General features: G+C 39.4%; 2 protein-coding genes across 9 annotated transcripts in view; one reads left to right on the top strand and one right to left on the bottom strand.

The window, feature by feature from the left end:
- GTPBP8 (GTP binding protein 8) overlaps positions 1 to 17,703 on the top strand; it is a 148,253-nt gene that overhangs the window by 15,872 nt on the left and 114,678 nt on the right. The window contains exon 6 of one of the 3 annotated variants that reach the window (XM_086675428.1): positions 173 to 5,205. The exons of the other annotated variants lie outside the window; for them this stretch is intronic. Coding sequence (XP_086531554.1) covers positions 173 to 239 — 67 coding nt within the window. The 3' untranslated portion in view covers positions 240 to 5,205. Of the gene's footprint in view, positions 1 to 172; positions 5,206 to 17,703 lie in introns of those variants that run through there. 3 annotated transcript variants of the gene reach the window in all.
- RMP64 (ribonuclease MRP subunit p64) lies at positions 2,987 to 17,030 on the bottom strand. Of its 6 annotated transcripts, XM_086675425.1 has the most exons (10): positions 16,554 to 16,772; positions 16,026 to 16,110; positions 14,541 to 14,695; positions 10,936 to 11,015; positions 10,423 to 10,554; positions 9,693 to 9,770; positions 8,658 to 9,022; positions 8,453 to 8,514; positions 6,140 to 6,393; positions 2,987 to 3,615 (listed from the first exon to the last, which is right to left on the bottom strand). In XM_086675425.1, the coding sequence occupies exons 3-10, from the start codon at positions 14,574 to 14,576 to the stop codon at positions 3,153 to 3,155; spliced, it is 1,470 nt and encodes a 489-aa protein (XP_086531551.1). In that variant the 5' UTR covers positions 14,577 to 14,695; positions 16,026 to 16,110; positions 16,554 to 16,772; the 3' UTR covers positions 2,987 to 3,152. The 6 variants fall into 6 exon arrangements, with proteins under 6 accessions (XP_086531551.1, XP_025769598.1, XP_086531548.1 ...); XM_025913813.2 differs by lacking the exons at positions 16,026 to 16,110; positions 16,554 to 16,772 and adding an exon at positions 16,797 to 17,030; XM_086675422.1 differs by having other exon boundaries at positions 15,750 to 16,772.

Here is a 17,703-nt window from a genome sequence, read left to right as displayed (position 1 = left end):
CTGGTTTATTCTAAAAGCGGTGTTTTAAGCTAAAAACAAAAACAAAAATAATTTTATGCAAGCATTCACAAAGCAAAACATATGGTGACAATAGAACGATCTTAGAAGTCAACATTTTGCTTGCCAGTGTCACTGTACTGCTTTTTCTTAGCCTTTGTTCTCCTAAAAGCAGAGCCCAAGACAAAAGTTTGCATGCAGTCATTTATTTGGGAAGTGATCCCAGGGAACGGGAGCAATAGAGAGAGCAAACAGAAGAAAGGAAAATCAATCAAAGATGCAGGAGTTGGACATCACATAAGTACTAGTGCTTGATCTTGATGGACCTTCTTTGGAGCCTTATGAAATGTGCCTCTGAGTTGTCTTTGAAGTGGGAGAAGGTGGCTCCATGCCTCTTCCAACTTGTGGGTGCCCAGTGCCAAGAAGTTCCTTCAGCTTGTCAGAAGGAGCAGAGAGGAGGCGAAGTGTGGTTATCCACTCCTACTGTAAACTGTTGCCACAGCAGTGGCTGAAGGAAGAAGGCCAAGAGGATTTGGCATGGGAGATCTCAGCACAGTGCTATCAGGGACAACCTATTGTAATGCTACCAGAACAGTAAAATTGATATTCACTCTGATGATACTAACAGTAGTTTCTAACCTAGTTTACTAGAAAGTTGTAGTTTGTATATTTTAGATTTAATTATATTATTATATATATTAGATTTCATTTTCATTAGAATTTTAAATTGTTTGGAAAGATTAACATCTAGAATACTGCATTTCTTACAAATATGTATAAATTATCACATTGTAGACACATGTGAGGCTTTTTTACTATTTCCCCCAGAATTCTAAGGAGCAAGAGAGGGGGAAAGGGAGGAGATGAAGAATCTTACTCCAAAGAAACATTAATGAAGTACAAAAAAGTGTTAGGCCTATAGTCCAATTCAGGCTTTATAGCGTTATCTCCTTAACTCACTGAACACTGGTTTTTCCAATAAGGGATAATCTCCAAAGTCTCTTTCAACTGTAAAAGTTTATGATTCTTGAACAATAATGCCACTTCAGATGAAGCAATCCAAGCCCAGGGAAACTAACTCATTGGAGTCATAAACGAATAAAAGCAGAAGCAAGACTGGCCCTTAAATCTTAGAATCATAGAAGCTGATGGCTATTTTTAGACTTGTCCTGAATGAGTATTATCCATGTTTTAAGGTACTAAGTAGCTACTACCTACTCTGTAGGAATCCAGGAAAAATATATACAATGAAAAGGGACTAGAAATTTATTAAGAACTTTGAATTAAATCAGGATATTTAGCAAGGCTCCAGGAAAGAAGCTAACGCAGTGCTTAACTGCTTTGCAGGCTGTGTGCATCAAAATCACCTGAGCTCCTTGCTAAAAATGCAGGCTTCTGTCCCCAGCCCCTGGCTGTGTTTATCAGTCTTTCAGAAGGGAATCCCCATTTTTAAACCACCCACCAAGTGATTCTCAAAACAGCCTCAAGTAGGAGAACCACTAGTGTAGACAAGTGGGAAAATGTGCAAAAAAACAATAGGGCTAGATAAGGAGTGGAAAGGAAATAAAATGAAGATGGCCAAGGAAAAGAAGGATGCGGTATATACTAGGACACTGTTTTATTTTTCTCTACATCCATATATAACATAAAACTTAAGGCTACAACCTACTTAACAAATAGAATAGTACTGACCTAATTTTAGTAAACTAGAACACTTGAGAAATACATCAAACCTTGTATCATTGAAAACACATAAGATTTATCCTGAGTAATGGTACAAACAGTATACAACTATCAGATGACAGCATCAGCACCAAATTATAAATTTATGTGTGCCCTCACCACTGGGTCTATTTTGTGTAAACTAAGCTTTCTTTTTCTTCTTCTTTTCTTTTTTTTTTAACTTATTTGAGAGAGAGAGAGAACAGGGGAGGGCAGAGAGAGAGGGAGACAGAATCCCAAGCAGGCTTTGCACCATCAGCATGGAGACCCACAAAGAGCTCAAACCCACAAACTGTGAGATCATGACCTGAACCAAAATCAAGAATGCGGTGCTTAACCAACTGAGCCACCCAGGCACCCAATAAGCTTTATTTTTCATTTGACTTCCTCATCTACTTCTATTTTGTTATCTTGTACTTCATGTATAACCATACGCCACTGTACGTCCTTTTTGGAGAAAAGTCTATTTGGAATTAATCACTGGCACCCAAATAAATAAACCAAAAAAAAAAAAAAATCCCAGAAACTTTTGGAGATCTTCAAAAGCATTTTAATATGCCTTTCTGTGAGGTATGGTGAAAAGATGAAGTGAAATAATGGTTGTGACCAGTCCCTGATAATACACTTAGTGGCAAAATTTTTTAGTCCTTTTTGATGATTAATTCTAACATATAATCAAGAATTATATGCACAACCATTAGAAGCTACAAACCTTGGTGTTCAGAGGGGAACTTACCTAAAATGGAGCCATAAGACCAAAGTGACCTTTTAAGTACTCCTTGATACTTTGCTTTCCATCCCAGCCCATCCCCATATATCTAAGGCACAGAGTAGGTTTTTATCAACCTAATTACTCAGTTCTTAATTCCCTGGTAAATCATAAAATTATTCAGTTTTTAAGGGACCCACCAGCTTTTTTTTTTTCTTAATGTTTATTTTTGAGAGACAGAGCACGAGTGGGGTAGGGGCAGAGAGAAAGGGAGACACAGAATCCAAAGCAGGCTCCAGGCTCTGAGCTGTCAGCACAGAGCGTGACGTGAGCTTCAAACTCATGAACCTGTAAGATTATGACCTGAGCTGATGCTGGGATACTTAACTTAACCGACTAAGCCACCCAGGTGCCCCAGGGACCCGCCAGCTTTAATTAAGGAATTACATCTGCTTCTCAAGGACGGGATATGGTAAATTTTTTCATCTTAGTCCCTGGTACAAAGTCAAAATTTGACTATTTAGTAGTCAAGTACTTGTCAATTAAATGACACAGAGCTACTATAAATATTTATTGAATTGACATTACTGCTGTACAGCGTTACACTAAATAAGCTCCTGAGTCCAAGTAGTATTTCCAAATCTTTCCAGAACTCAGCAAGTTCCACGTAAAACAGAACACTGGACCAGTTTGTTAAGCACTTAAATGTCTCATATATGAGCATTTAAACACCCATTAAGGCAAAAATATCATCAATGTCATCTGTCTCCTTAATGGTTCCTGATGTATTATGTTTGTTCATTTGCATCACTGTCCATGAATTCACTTCATTTTCATTGTTTCCTGTAAGGTTTTCATGAATTTGTTTCTCTTTAGTTTGTATGACAGGATTTGAAACTCTGCTCCTCAAGAGTTGCTTATTGTTGGGGTAGAGATCAGTTCTATGAACTGAACAGTGTGAGCGTTTCCATTTTCTGCTATCTGTAGCATTCTGCATCCCTTGAGGGGACTGTTGAATTTCCTTTGAAAGAGTCAACTGCAACTTTCTCTGCAGTCTCTTCTGTCCCAGTAAAAATCTACTCTGAGATCTTCTTTGTCTCAAATGATGCTTTGAAGTCTTGATTCCTGAGCCACGAAGAAGGCAGTTGCAAATAGATGCTTTTATGCACTTTAGTTTCTTTGGTAAACTTTAAAGGATAAGAGAAAGGAAAAATCTGGGATTAAGACACAGAAAACATTTCCAAAAACTTTTGTCTTCCTTTTACCAACACCTAACAGAAAAGTACACAATTTATCTCTAAGTCTTGTGCCCGTGTACAACCCCAGAATCATCGGAAAAAATAAAGAAATAGAAGCTTGAACCCAAATCTGTGTTTTCAGAGCAAAGGTTTCCTCTGACTCAGGTTGTAGACGAATATGTGCCCATTATGTTCCCAAAGTAAAGTAGCTCCTACAACTGCCTAGCAAGGTAGCTGAATGCTGAGATACCTCCATACTTTAGTGTCAGAGCTTTTCCCTGATAACTACTGTTCATAATGTAATAGGGGTGGAGCTGAGGAAAGGATATATCACAATTAGGAATATCTGGATTTTTCATATCTGGATAAACAACTTCATGTTGTAGAAGGAAATAAGGGAAAAGGAGTAAATGTGAAGAGAGAGTTTAAGAATGAAAAGATAGAGCTTCTGGCATAGACCAATTGGGCTACCCTAATTGTGATTCATGTACCATCTTCAAGCTTGGGAATTCAGAACTCAAATAGCTGATCATTTTAGGTGTTTTGCTTCTGAATAAGGTATACTGCCACAAGGTGTATTAGTACCTTGCTAACTCCCTCACCACTTGTGATAAATTTCAAAAGATTAGCATGGGTCTGTAATTTCTACCCCATCACCCTTCCCTTTTCTTTTCTTTTTTTTTAAATTTTATTTATTTATTTTGAGAGAGAGAAAGCGTGAGTAGGGGAGGGGCAGGAAGAGGAGAGAGCAAGAATACCAAGCAGGCTCCGCACTGGCAGCATGAAGCCCGACACGGGGTTTGAACCCACAAACTGTGAGATCATGACCTGACCTGAGCCGAAGTCAGACGCTTAACCAACTGAGCCACCTAGGTGCCCCCTCTTTTGCTTTTTAAATAAATACATAACTTTGAGAAAGCCCATTATAATGTAGTGAATCATGATCAGTTTCCAAACCCTTTTACTTGCCTTACTATAAGTGGTAATTTTTAAGTGTACCTCCTAATTAAAATGGGAATAGAAAAAATGAAAAAAGAATCAGAGGATCTGAATGGAGTTCTAGATCTCCCAACTGTAACAACCTAATCAAAATCCCCTATTTCCTCATCTACAAAATGAGAGTAATACTGCCTATCTCAGAGAGTTATCGTGTACATTAAATAAATTATAAATTGGACTATAAATATATTATTGAAACAGCAAAACATGGCAGTTTGAAAGAGCGCTATCTTTGTGGGGTATGGAATAATGGTTGAACCAAATAAACACTAGTTTGTTACCATTCTCATTAACTTTTATTTATTATCATCTCTGTCTCAGGCTGAGTTTTCCACTCTAGAATAGATCCTTTTTAGATGGCTACAGGTCTTTAAGGGACGCTAATGTAGATACCTTTCCAACAATTTCATCCCTTAGGAATACTTAACAACTTCTCTCATAGCTCTTAATCAAAACTTGTTTTTGTTGATCTTTGCAGCCAGTGTTCTGAAATTGTTACCATGGGCATCTATTATTTTTCAATAAAAATATAAAACCCTAGGGGTGCCTGGGTGGCTCAGTCAGTTGAGCATCTGACTTCGGCTCAGGTCATGATCTCGCTGTTCGTGAGTTCAAGCTCCACGTTGGGCTCTGTGCTGACAGCATGGAGCCTGGAGCCTGCTTCGGATTCTGTGTCTCCCTCTCTCTCTGCCCCTCCCCTGCTTGCACTCTGTTTTTCTCTAAATAAACTATATATATATATATATATATATATATACACACACACATATACACACACACACATAATATATATAAAATGTATAAAATATGTATGTATATATATATATACATAATATATAAAATATATATATAAAATATATATAAAATCCTAAAGTGTCTAACTTCATTGTAGTGTTTCAAGTAATACTGGTCACAATAAAAGATAATCATCCTTAAGTGGTTCTGTGACCCTAAGGACCACAAGAAGAGGAAATCAATACCCGGAGAATCTGGCACCCATGAACGAACATGACCTGACCCTAACCCCAGAGTCTGGTGTGTGCCCTTGTAAGAGGCAGACTGCTTCTGCTCTCACATCCTCATCCTGCTATGCTGAAGCTGCGGGCAGACTGGCTGTCTCTCCTATGAGAGCAAGGGCTAGAGCTAGTGCTCCATGAGAATTAAGTCTGTCTTACACAGGAGTATCCCCAGGCTTAACATACCACAGACACTCCTAAGGCTCTCTGAATTAACAGATGGAATGGGGAAGAGTATAAGTGAATAAATCCAATTAACCAAGTTAACTTTCTTCCTCTCAATAATAAAGCTGTGCCCAACAAAAGCAAACAAAACTGCATTTGGAATAGATCCCTCTTTTAGCCCCCCTAGAGCTACTGGACGTACCATTTTTTTAAAAAAGCTGACTTGAATATATATAGGTTTGCCTAAATGACAACAGCAAAAGTTAAGGATATAATTTTTATTATATACCTACCCATGGCCTTGAGCTTCCACATGTTTAAGCCGGTTACTTTTAAGAAGTTTGTTACCCAGGAAGGAGGCCTGAGCCTTGAGTTTTTTGCTCCTGCACCACAAAATTGCCATTTGGATTTCTTCAGAAAGTTGAGTGAAAGTCTTAGCCCCTCGAAATCTTTGCACAAAACTTTTGGCACAGGGAGTTCCTGATGCTCTCTGAGAAGAATGTTTGGTTGCCTTTAGTTTGGACTGAGAACATTTAACGCTGGTCTCCTGAAATATGGAAAGGTGAAAAAAATATATTGGATTTGTTACTTACAAATATATAACAACAAAGAAAAGTTAACTCACCATGAGAATTAGAAAATGTCTTAAGAAGGAAAACTTTTTTTAAGCTCACTGTGCTTTTCTTTGTCTCAAAAAACTTAATTTTTTATCAACTGCTCCTAACACAAGATGTTTTTCCCCTCTGTGCAACAATAGATCTCATCTCTAACTGAATTCAGGTGGGAAACATAGATGGGAAGTATACTATAAATATTCTGACAGATAACCTACTTAACCTATACATAAAAATGAATAAATATTGGTCAAAGTCTATCTAGGAAAAAAAAAATCAGTGAAGAGACCTTTTCGTAGATACTACTGGATTACCACAGATTTGTTTTTCACTTATTTCTATACCCTAAGTTACCCTCAACACTGGGTCACAAACGTCACTGGAAATGCATGGAGATACGGATGGCTGCTGAAAATATGTTAAAAATGCTTAAACCGAGCATCATTTCCAATTCAACCATCTTTTGATGTGGCACCTTTGTCTCTTCAACCCCATCTTTCTATATCAAGTGGAGTTTGAATTGTACCAACTTTTATTGTTTATGAAAATATGCCACTTACTAGATTTGCTTTCATCCTTCATTCAAAACTTGCCTTCTTCCAAATTTCTCACTCAAGAAGAACATTAAAAAAGTAATAGAAAATGTAAAAGTAGAGACATAGCAATACTTTGTGTTGGTGATCAATAAAAGAAATTTGACCTTGAAAACAAACTGAGCATGTTAGTGCTAATTGCTAGAAATGTGGTAGTGATGAGTCATGACTAAGCTGACCAACCAGCCAGCTTCAAAACCAGCTCACCTAGGAACAGCAGGATGGACTGCAGAGAGCTACAGTTCCTGAGACAGCTGACAAAACTATTTGGGGGACTGATATAATGGTAAAGAACAAAGACTGTGAAACCAAACTGCCTGTGTTCAAATCCCAGCTCTGCCCCGTATTTGCTGTGTCGCCTGAGCAATTTCTTATCCCTTCTATACTTCAATTTTCTCAGCTGAAATATGGAAACAGTAATAATATCACCAGCCTCACAGGGCTTTTGCAAGGTTTATAGGAGTTAATACATGTAAAGCATTTCGAACACTGCCTGGCATAGAGTAAGTGCAGTATATGTGTTAGCTGTTATTACGATGATGATGAAGACACTGATGAAGATGATGATGATGATTCCTCCCTCTGGAACTCATAAATTGGACAGAATATAGATCCAAGCTAGAATCCTTATAAACATTCAAGAAAGTACTCTGACTTACTAGAAATGATTAAGAATTCTTAAATAGAACGAAGAAATAATCCATGCGAGAAACCAGGAGAAAACAATTTGAGAAAAACAGATGGTAATAGAAGTCAAGTAGTTACCACATGAAAGAGGGTGACACTGATGTCCTTATCTGTTGCTAGGTCCAGAACAGAATTTACAGATACTAAGAGGAATCATGTTAAAACTTGAACCCTGACAGGGAAAGAAAGAGAAGCCTCATGACAAAAGACAAGGATGACAGTAACAATGAAAAAAGTAGCTAATGACATCTAACAACAGTTAAGTGCTTTGAATACTTTACATGAATTAAAACTGCATAATCCCATGAGGTGCATACTGTTATTAGAAAACAGAGGTTTGGACAGGTCAAGAAACTTATATAAGGTCATACAGCTAGTACCAACTGAAGCCAGGACTCAAACCATTTCTGTCTGACTACAAAGTGCATACTCTTAATATAATCCACACCTGCAGTGGATCCTAAGGGCAATTTAAAATTCTAGTGAAATGCTTAGTAAAATGTTTCTGGAGGCATTCTATAAACTGAATTTCCTGGATACACTCAGTCCTTTGGGAGTGCCTGTATTCATTCAGAAACAGGCTGAGAACTAAGATGGCACTAAGCCGAGAGCTGGTGACAAAAACAGAGGATTCAATCTCTGCCCTTGGTAAGTGGTATCTACTTTATAAAGTAGCAGAATCATAAGCCATAGTAATAGAAGCCAGACAAACCTGAATAGCCTTGTGCTTCAGCTGTTTGCAGAAAGCTCTCAAATCAAATTCTGATGACTTCTCTGTAGAGGTGGAGAGACCACAGATACAAAAACTTAAGCAAACAATTTTCAAATCAATGAATTCTCAAGTATATAATATTTCTTGCCAAATTACTACAAAAGAAATAAAGGGAATTAGATGAATATGTGCTAAGAAAAATTACCTTTGAAGATTTTCTTACTCTTTACTGGCTGTCCAAGATCCACATTATTCTGTATATTGATCTTCATTTGCTTAGCTTTTTTGGAAATTCTGTGTACAGTTTCTTTGCTAGACCTTGGTGATTGATTTTTTGTTAAAAACAGTTTATTTAACAATTTAGTTACTCCTTTAGTAGTTGCAAAAGCTGTGGGCATTTTTTTCTTAAAGACCTCAAAATAGGGCTGTCCTAAAAATTCGGCAATATCAGAAGGAAAGGTAAAATCTTTGAAGTAAGGCAGTGGTTGAATCCTAGAGACTTCATGAAGCAATCCAAACAATGGCTCATATAAAGAAGTCAGCCTTTTTAAAACACCTTTATAGAGAACCCTAGAGAAAGAGGAGGTCATGAATTAGCCAGTAATTATAATTTGCAGATTATTTAATAACCACAACAGATTCAAAGCTGAAAATAAATGTCGATCAATCTGCCACTACAGATAAAAAACGCTCTGGGACATATTTGCATAGAGCCAGATTTGTCCAGCCCAAACAGAAAAATCCAAGTACAAAATTTACTTTAAGTACTACATGGAATGATGTCTCAAAGGATACGCAACAAAATGTAAACTGTGGTGAGATTTTAGGTAAATTTCAGGTTCTTCACTCTTTTTTTTTTTTGGAATGTCTTAAAATAAGCATGTATTATTACTATAATCAGCAAAAATTAAAGCTATTTTCATTATAGAAAAGAATGGAAGGTTTGACATTTTAAAATAATATGTTAGTTATTAGTAGTTCTAATGTTGTTACCCCTAAGAATAAGCAGAATAAACAAGATGAAATAGTACTTGAGATACCCAGGTTAAGACATCAAGGACATAACCATCAACACTCTAGTTCCTAATCCATCCCAAATAAACTCTGACCAAGTGAAGAAATGGAACCCCTGCACCATCAGCATCCCACAGGAAAACAAATATGAAAACCACTAAAGAGAAACCTAGGTGGAGTTAGATGAAAAACAAATGAAGGATTTCAGAGGTGGGTGCATACATACCATAACCTGCTCACCAGCCCAACCATCACAAGGTTTAAAATAATGAATTCTTGTAAACCTAGATGTTTCACAGTCAAGCTGGAGAATCAAGTTAAAGTTGGAAAACAAAACCAAAGTAATTGGGTTTTGTAAGTTACATTTATGAAAGAAACAGAATGGAAATAGAATTTTCTTGAAGAAATTAAAGCTTTAAAACATGTTCTGGGTGCGCCTACGTGGCTCAGTAAGTGAAGCCTCCGACTTTCGCTCAGATCAGGATCTCAGGATTTGCAGGTTCAAGTCCTGTGTCGGGCTCTATGCTGTCAGCTCAGAGCCTGGAGTCTACTTCAGATTCTATGTCTCCCTCCCTCTCTCTGCCCCTCCCCCACTCACACTCTGTCTCTCTCTCAAAAAATAAATGAACATTAAAAACAAATTAAAAAACAAACAAACACGTTCTGTTTCAGGCATGGAAACTTAAAAGTAACATGTACTCTGCAAGAACACTCATTATTTTACTTCTAAGATTAAGAATTTCTATCAGTGCCCTTATGATAACACATGTTAGAAAGAGACTGGCAGTCTCTGGCAATTGCTGTATCAAGCAATTCCTAGAAAAAGGAGGCCAAGAAGCAAAATGTTAAGAATAGGTTATAACTTCCACAAACCTCCTAGCTTTCAAACAAATACTATTAAATTTATCCAAACAATTCCAGTTCAGGGGAAGGCATTTCAGTTGATTCAAGGATACAGAAATGTCTTGCAGCAACAGTCCAAGAGGCGAAGTAACAACTTGCAGGCTCCCAAAATCTTCATGAGCACCAATTCAACCACTGGTTGGCTAGGGATGACATATGCTTCGGTAGTTACACGATGATTTTCACTTCACAAAAAATGGAAAAGTATGTTCTTTTTATTCTTAAAGTTCATTAATTATAAAGCTCTTACATAGCAGTTTTCAAGTGCAGGTGAGCTTGAAGCTCAATTTGAAATAGTTCTGCTCAACAGTGACTTACTCAAGTTGATGGACACTGATATTTCAATGTCATCTATTGTGACCCAGATGTCAGTATCCTGCCATCCCTCCACAAGCCAACAGAGACATTCTCACAAATACCAGGTGCCCGTTACTAAAACAAAATTTGCACAACTGAAGTACAATTGATTATATCCCAACACCAAGCAAAGTCCAAAGAGAGACCGCACTAAAGACAGAGTTCCCAGCCCACCACAAAGCCCATCACAAAGCAGCTGGACCACTTACTTGGAAGAAAACAACTCAGACAGATGTTGAATTGAACCCTCCAAATCCATGTTTTTCAAACGTTTTAAACATTGTTCAACCTGGAAGGGGAAGAGTAGCTCAAATTCATAGAATACGGACATGGCCACTGATGGGACGAGGAAAGCAAAGATACGCAAAAGTTCAAATTATGGAAGGGGCGCCTGGGTGGCTCAGTCAGTTAAGTGGCGGACTTTAGCTCAGGTCATGACCTCACAGCTTGTGAGTTTGAGCCCTGCGTTGGGCTCTGTGCTGACAGCTCGGAGCCTGGAGCCTGCTTCAGATTCTGTGTCTCCCTCTCTCTCTACCCCTCCCCCACTTGTACTCTGTCTCTCTCTGTCTCTCAAAAATGAATACATGTAAAAAAATTTTTTTAAAAATTCAAAGTATGGAAATACACTGAACACTACAGAATACTTTCATTTTAGGCAAAATAATCTGTAGCCCAAAGCAATTGCTCCTGCTCAAAAATTGGAAATTAACCCACCTGAACACATTTCTCAAACCCAGTTATAACTAAGAATTTACTATATTCCAGGATGTGATTGATGCTATAAAGGGCACTCAAGTAAGTATGAGATTATTCTCAAGATTATCATTTTTCTGAAGCAACATGATTTCTCACAGTGAGACCATTAAAAAAAGATAGTAGATTAATTAACTACTTGATTTCAACAACTTGTAAATGGCCTCAGAGATGAACAAAGTGATTTACTCATTTTACAAGTATATACGGGACACTTTATGCAAGGCATGCTGGGAAATAAAATAGTATATGACACTCCCCCATCTCTAGTTGCTAAAAACCTAGTAGTAAAAATAAGAAGACATACAAAATATTTAAATGCTGAAATAAAAGATGTGCCTTATTTAAAATTGCAGTCCCCTCAGCACTCTACCCTTTCCTGCTTTATTTTTCTCCATGACACTTTTGATGGACGGATTGACTGATGGCCTTTCTCCTCTCAACTACAGTGTAAACTCCATGAGGGCAGTATAGTTCATCTATCTTATCCACCACTGTAACTCAGTACTTAGCACAGTGTTAAGAAGGCACTCAGTAGCATTTTTGCTTAATAACAAAACAACAAAAAGCTATCCATTTTACAAAATGTGGTAAGAATTCTATGATCTCCAGGAAATACCACACAAAAGGCATGCATGGGATGGCATCCAGACTTTGAAGAGTGTAAAAATCTGGATGGGCACTGACACTGGCAAAGATAATATCTTGCTAACGCTATATATATGCTAAAAATTTAAGTATTGATTCTGTTATAACAGCATAGCTTTCAGAATAGTGAAGGCAACGATCCTCAAATTCTCTGGGGTTAGCTCCTATCTTTTCAGTTTTTAATTCCGGATCCTATACTTTGAGAGAAGTACTGACAAACCAAGATGGGAAAGCACTTGGGAAATACAGTAAGTGAGCTATGGTTCAAAAATAAAAACTGGAAAATCATTTTGAGAATTTAAGCAAGGCAGAACAAGGAGGAACATAACAGTCTTCATATACTCTCTTGTCACACAGAAAGAGGAATTGACTATTTTTTGTGCTTCATTTATGGGAATATTAGAGATAGGGTAATTCTACTACTCTGCTTTCTTCGAAGGGAGAAAAAATAACGTAGATGACAGTACTGAGTAAATAAGGAAATGTTAAGCAGGTCTAAGGCAGCAGTAGTAATGGAGCTGGTAGTTGCAGGAGCATGAGACATGTTCCCTACTCTAAGGGACGGCAGGAAAAATAAACCATACACAAATGACTGCCACATGCAGACTGTACTCAATACCATAAGAGAACCACAAAGGGGAAGCCCAAATAGCCCACAGTCATAAAAAGAAGAGGTCAACCACACTAATAATCGAAACATGCAACTTAAAATGAGATTACCACAATATGCCCTCATGTTACTCTTTAGGAAGAAGTTTATCACTGCTGGACAGCTTGAAATGGGACTTACAGGATGGCAAGGCTTTTACCAGGCAGAGATGGAGGGTCTGGGCATGCTAAATATACAGAGCCAGATAAGCAAATGTTCAGGTGAGAGAACAAATGTGGTGAGCACGAGACTTGTGAAGAGTTCAGGTTGTCTGGAATATAAAATATGTGAAGGTGAGAGAGAAGCCTGAGCTACAGAAAACTGAAAAGGCCAGATCACGGAGGATCTTACAAGCTAAGCTAAGAGGTTTCATCTTTACTCAGGAGCCAGTAGAGAACCATTAATAAAAATCAAAGCTGTGCTTCATGATGATTAACTCGGCTTTGGCATATAGAATATGTCAGAGTATAGGAAAGACTGGAGTTGAGGAAAGATCAATTAGGATAGCAAGACAATTAAAAGTTGACATGGTCTAAAAAAAAAAAGATGCAGCCAGAACTAGAATAAGGGTATAGAAGCATAGAAAATTTTTGACTAACCAACTGACTTATGGGAGAGCTACATAAGAGGAAGAAGCAGAAAAAATGGAACACCAGATTTTTCTGACTGGATAATTATTCACAGCTTGGAAAGCCAGAAGGAAAAGCAGGTTCAATCTGACACTTTCAAGTTGAAATATACTCAAGTTTGGTTTTGGAGTAAAAGACTCATGAGATAAAAAGTTGCCCCAGAGAAGAAAACTTAGGAAAAGATGCTCCCAGATCTTTCTTTGAAGAAGAAATCTCCCATCTTTTTTTGCCTTAAGTAATGGGAGCAGAAAATTAACCAGAAAGCACGAATCTGTAAGGTTAGAGAACACGTCTGTGTTCTTCACCCTGTATACTGAGCACCAAGCACAGTACCTGGCATATAGAAAGTTACAAAAAAGGGCGCCTGGGTGGCTCAGTCAGTGAAGTGTCAGACTCTTGATTTCAGCTCATGTCATGATGTCAGGGTGGTGAGATGGAGCCCCGTGTCAGGCTCTGTGCTGAGCATGGAGCCTGTTTAAGATCTCTCTCTCCCACTCTCTCTCTGGCCCTCCTCACCCTCTCTAAAAAAAAGGGGGGGGGCTACACAAAATACCTGCAGAATTAATAAAGTGAATGAATGAATGAGATTATAAAGAACCCAGCTTAGGAGACTCAGCCCTGTAGTGTAGAGGGCCCAATCTAAAAATTATAGGAAACCACTTTCCATAACTTGTTATATAGCCATTTACTCTAATACATTACTGATTAGATTATATGTCCCACAATATATAAACCATGACTTTGTTCTTTTTATGATATTAGGATTTTGATTATGCTCAGGAAGTTGTTCTTTAATCCGGCACTTTGTCTTGCTTAAATCACTGTTATCTGTGAACTAGGCAAAAGCATTCTCAATATAGATTATATATAATGAAGAAAACTTTTCATAACAATTACCCACTAGAAACAAGACTGGGGAAGAATTAAACATAGTTCCTTTCTAAAGAAGTTGCGTTTTGAAATGCTTTCAGGGTGGGGGCGGGGATGAAAGTCCACATGTAGCTTTGGACTGAAGATCTATTAAGTCACAAGTAATTTACTAAGTTTCCATACATAACAAAATATTAAGTGGCAGTATGATCTCATTTTCACCAAGTAAACACATTGAGTCATAAACACAGGGCTTCCTCCTTACCTGTTTGAGGGCTAAATGGGGCTTGTGGTGGCCCATCCTGTAGTGATTGCTGTAAAGGACTGCACATAGCACATCTGTTTCTGCATCCAGGGTTTGGCTCTTCAGTGACAGTGTAACAAGACCACATTCTCTAATTACAGCTGCAACACAAAGGTCTAAACCAGAGACATTTAATAAAACTTAATTTGGGGGTGCCTGGGTGACTCAGTCAGTTAACCATCAACCTCGGCTCAGGACATGATCTCACAGTTGGTGAATTCGAGCCCCGTATCAGGCTCTGTGCTGGCAGCTCAGAGCCTGGAGCCTGTTTAGGATTCTGTGTCTCCCTCTCTCTCTGCCCCTCCCCCGCTCATGCTCTGTCTCTCAAGAAGTAAATAAAAGTTAAAAAAATTAAAAAAAAAACTTAATATGTATTTCTACATTAAGTATATTATATAAAAACACTGTGAAGGAACATCTTTCCTTATTAAGGGGATTAAGAACAAATTAATATAACCAGCTTTAGCTATAAGAACATAATTAAGGATTCTAAGTATGTGAGATGATGGAAATGGTGACAGATACAAAGTCCAAAGTCATTTAAGAGAACAACTGTTAAACAAGAAAGTATATTTTTGTAACACATTTTTTATGATTTTTAATAATCTTTCATATGAAGACTTTGCCATCATGTGGTGGACTCTTACACCTACTTACCTTGATGGTGGGTACCTGTTATACACCTCTCTAAATCCCCAGTTATGTACATAAGCAAGGCAGAATGAATAAACTCATACTCCTAAAAGCAGTGGTACTTTAAGGTAAGAATATATTCAGAAAAGAGAAACCACTATGGCAACTGGAAGTTACATGATTTGATGCATGCCTGACTGGACACAGGATGCTCAGCAAAACAAAATAACAGCTTCCTAGTCCAAAAAGCTGTGAAGTAGAAGATGGAGTTCATGTGTTTCTCTGTGGCTCTAAGGGTAGCACTATCATCCTAGATGGAAATAACACAAAGGCAGATTCCTACACAACAGGGAGAACCTAATTTTGTTTTGTCCGAACTATATGAAGCCAGAATGGACTACCATGAGGATGGAGAATGAGTTACTGAATTTCCATGCCTGATAGGAATCCTGTTAAGGAATTTTTGAATAGGGGTGCCTGGATGGCTCAGTGCATTAAGTGTCAGACTTCAGCTCAGGTCATGGTCTCTGATCTCACCGTTAGTGGGTTCCAGCCCGCATCCGTCTCTGTGCTGACAGCTCAGAGCCTGCAGCCTGCTTCAGATTCTGTGTCTCTCCCTCTCTGCCCCTACCCCACGCATGCTCGCGTGCTCTCTCTCTCTCTCAAAAATAAATAAACATTGAAAAAATTAAGGAACTTTTCAATAGAAGAGGGAAGATTGATCTATAAACTGCCTGGGGATGGATGGGGAAGAGGATGTCATGATTAGATAGGTTGTATTTAATATTAACTATCATTTGAGTGTTTATTTACCGCATTAGGCCCTGTTCCAAATGTTTTATAACAGTAATGCTTCTTCAAAATATCCCTTTGAGGCAGGTGCTATTCTTTATCCACACTTAAAAATGACAGGAGGCACAGAAAGATTAAATAACGACACTTCCCAACCTGCCCAGCTCCAGCAAAGCGAAGTGCCTGGATTTTCAAACCCAATCTGGCTCCTAACTATTGGGCCCTACTGCCTAAAAACAGCAGTACTATTGGTAAAACACCTTCGTTTAAGAGCACTCTCCCCTAATTATATCGTTAGATGCTCCCAAAGCCGGTGGAAGGTAGGGAGGACTAACCCCGTTTTACAGATAAGGAACTAGAGGCCCAGAAAGACTGCAGTCTAAATCCAGCGTGCCCCAGCGCCCTCTTAGAATATCAGGCAACAGACTTCAGGGTGAACGGGGCCGCTGGTGGCCTGTGGGGAGCCCAGGGTTTCCAGACAATACTTCTCCCTAACGCTAGCCACGTCCACCTCTCTCCGCCCACTGGCCGCAGGGCTGGGCCTCGGACCTTCATCGCTCCAGCCAGGCCGTGAGGTAGGTACAGTGAATTAAATGGGGGACGCCAAAGTCAGAAGCACCACAGGCTTCTCCGGGTAACTCGGTAGCCCACGCACCCCAAATCAGATCCTGCCCCGCGCCCCTTCCCAGTGTCCCGCGGGTTCAGGAAGTCCCGCCCCCTGCGCACGTGCGCTGGGCCCGGTCAGACACCGCCTCCGGAAACGTCTGTGGCTCGCCGGGCCCCCTCACTCACCCAGCGCCGCATCGGGGTCCGGTACCGTCACTGTGCTGTGGCTCCCCGCCTTCGGGATCTTTACGCGGTTCCACGGCTCCGGGCCCGGCGGCACCGTAGCCATCTTGGGACGCGGGGAGGTACTGGGAAAGGCGGAGCTGGGCGAGGCCTAACGGAGCCACCGAGGGAGGGGAGGTGAGAGGAGATCTGGGGGAGGAAGAGGGCAAGGGGTGGTGCTGGGGCGGGGCCTAGAGGTGGGGGCGGGGCCTTCACGAATCGTGCACCAAATACAGTGGACTGGGAGAGTCCCTAATCACCAAAACCTGGCGGTTTTTCAGAATCTCTCACTTGGAAGAGTTTGGGGGTGGGTGGAAGCCCCATCCCAGTATTACTAAATAAGAATCTCCGAATGAGGAGAGGAATCTGCATTGTGTTTGGGCTTCCCACGGGATTCTGCGGCACAACCAAGTTTGGAATTACTTCAAGGCGTTTTACAGTTGTAGTAACTGAGGCCACCCATAGACCCCTATCTGCATATCAGACATTGGGGGGAGGAGGAAATGAAATGAAATAAAAGAAATGCAAAGTGTGACATTTGAAACACAGAAGACGGGATTTACCTTGTCTGGAAGGTCCTGTCTTCACCAACAGGAAAACTGCCATCACATCAAAGAAACTTAGAGCCCCTCTGACTCTATCAACCCTGTCCTCTATCATTGTTTAAGACAAGATGGTATCGCAAGCTCTGCTGATCCTCTCCTTATTAATAACTTTCTAATAGATTATTTATCTTCAGCCACAATGACGTCACCTTACTTGAATAAGCCCTTCACTGTAGTGTATTACAGAGGCAATTCGTAGATTTTGGAGACAGACCACCAAGGTTCTAATTCTAGCTCTAGTTCTCAGGAGAGTTACGTAACTTCTC

Source organism: Puma concolor, chromosome C2 (genome assembly GCF_028749965.1).
Source record: "Puma concolor isolate L17-30 chromosome C2, mPumCon1.1.hap2, whole genome shotgun sequence".
Lineage (NCBI taxonomy): Eukaryota > Metazoa > Chordata > Mammalia > Carnivora > Felidae > Puma > Puma concolor.
Note: the sequence above shows the minus strand (reverse complement) of the source record. Positions and strands in the feature narration are given on the sequence as shown.

What these genes read in the sequence shown, in the direction of transcription:
- RMP64 (XM_025913813.2), bottom strand. Translation starts at nt 16,899, where the DNA reads ATGGCTACGGTGCCGCCGGGCCCGGAGCCGTGGAACCGCGTAAAGATC. An exon ending in GGACCCCGATGCGGCGCTGG is followed by an intron (nt 14,696 to 16,796) that starts GTGAGTGAGGGG and finishes TCTCTGGTTTAG; the next exon opens with ACCTTTGTGTTGCAGCTGTA. An exon ending in TGAAGCACAAGGCTATTCAG is followed by an intron (nt 6,394 to 8,452) that starts GTTTGTCTGGCT and finishes TCCATATTTCAG; the next exon opens with GAGACCAGCGTTAAATGTTC.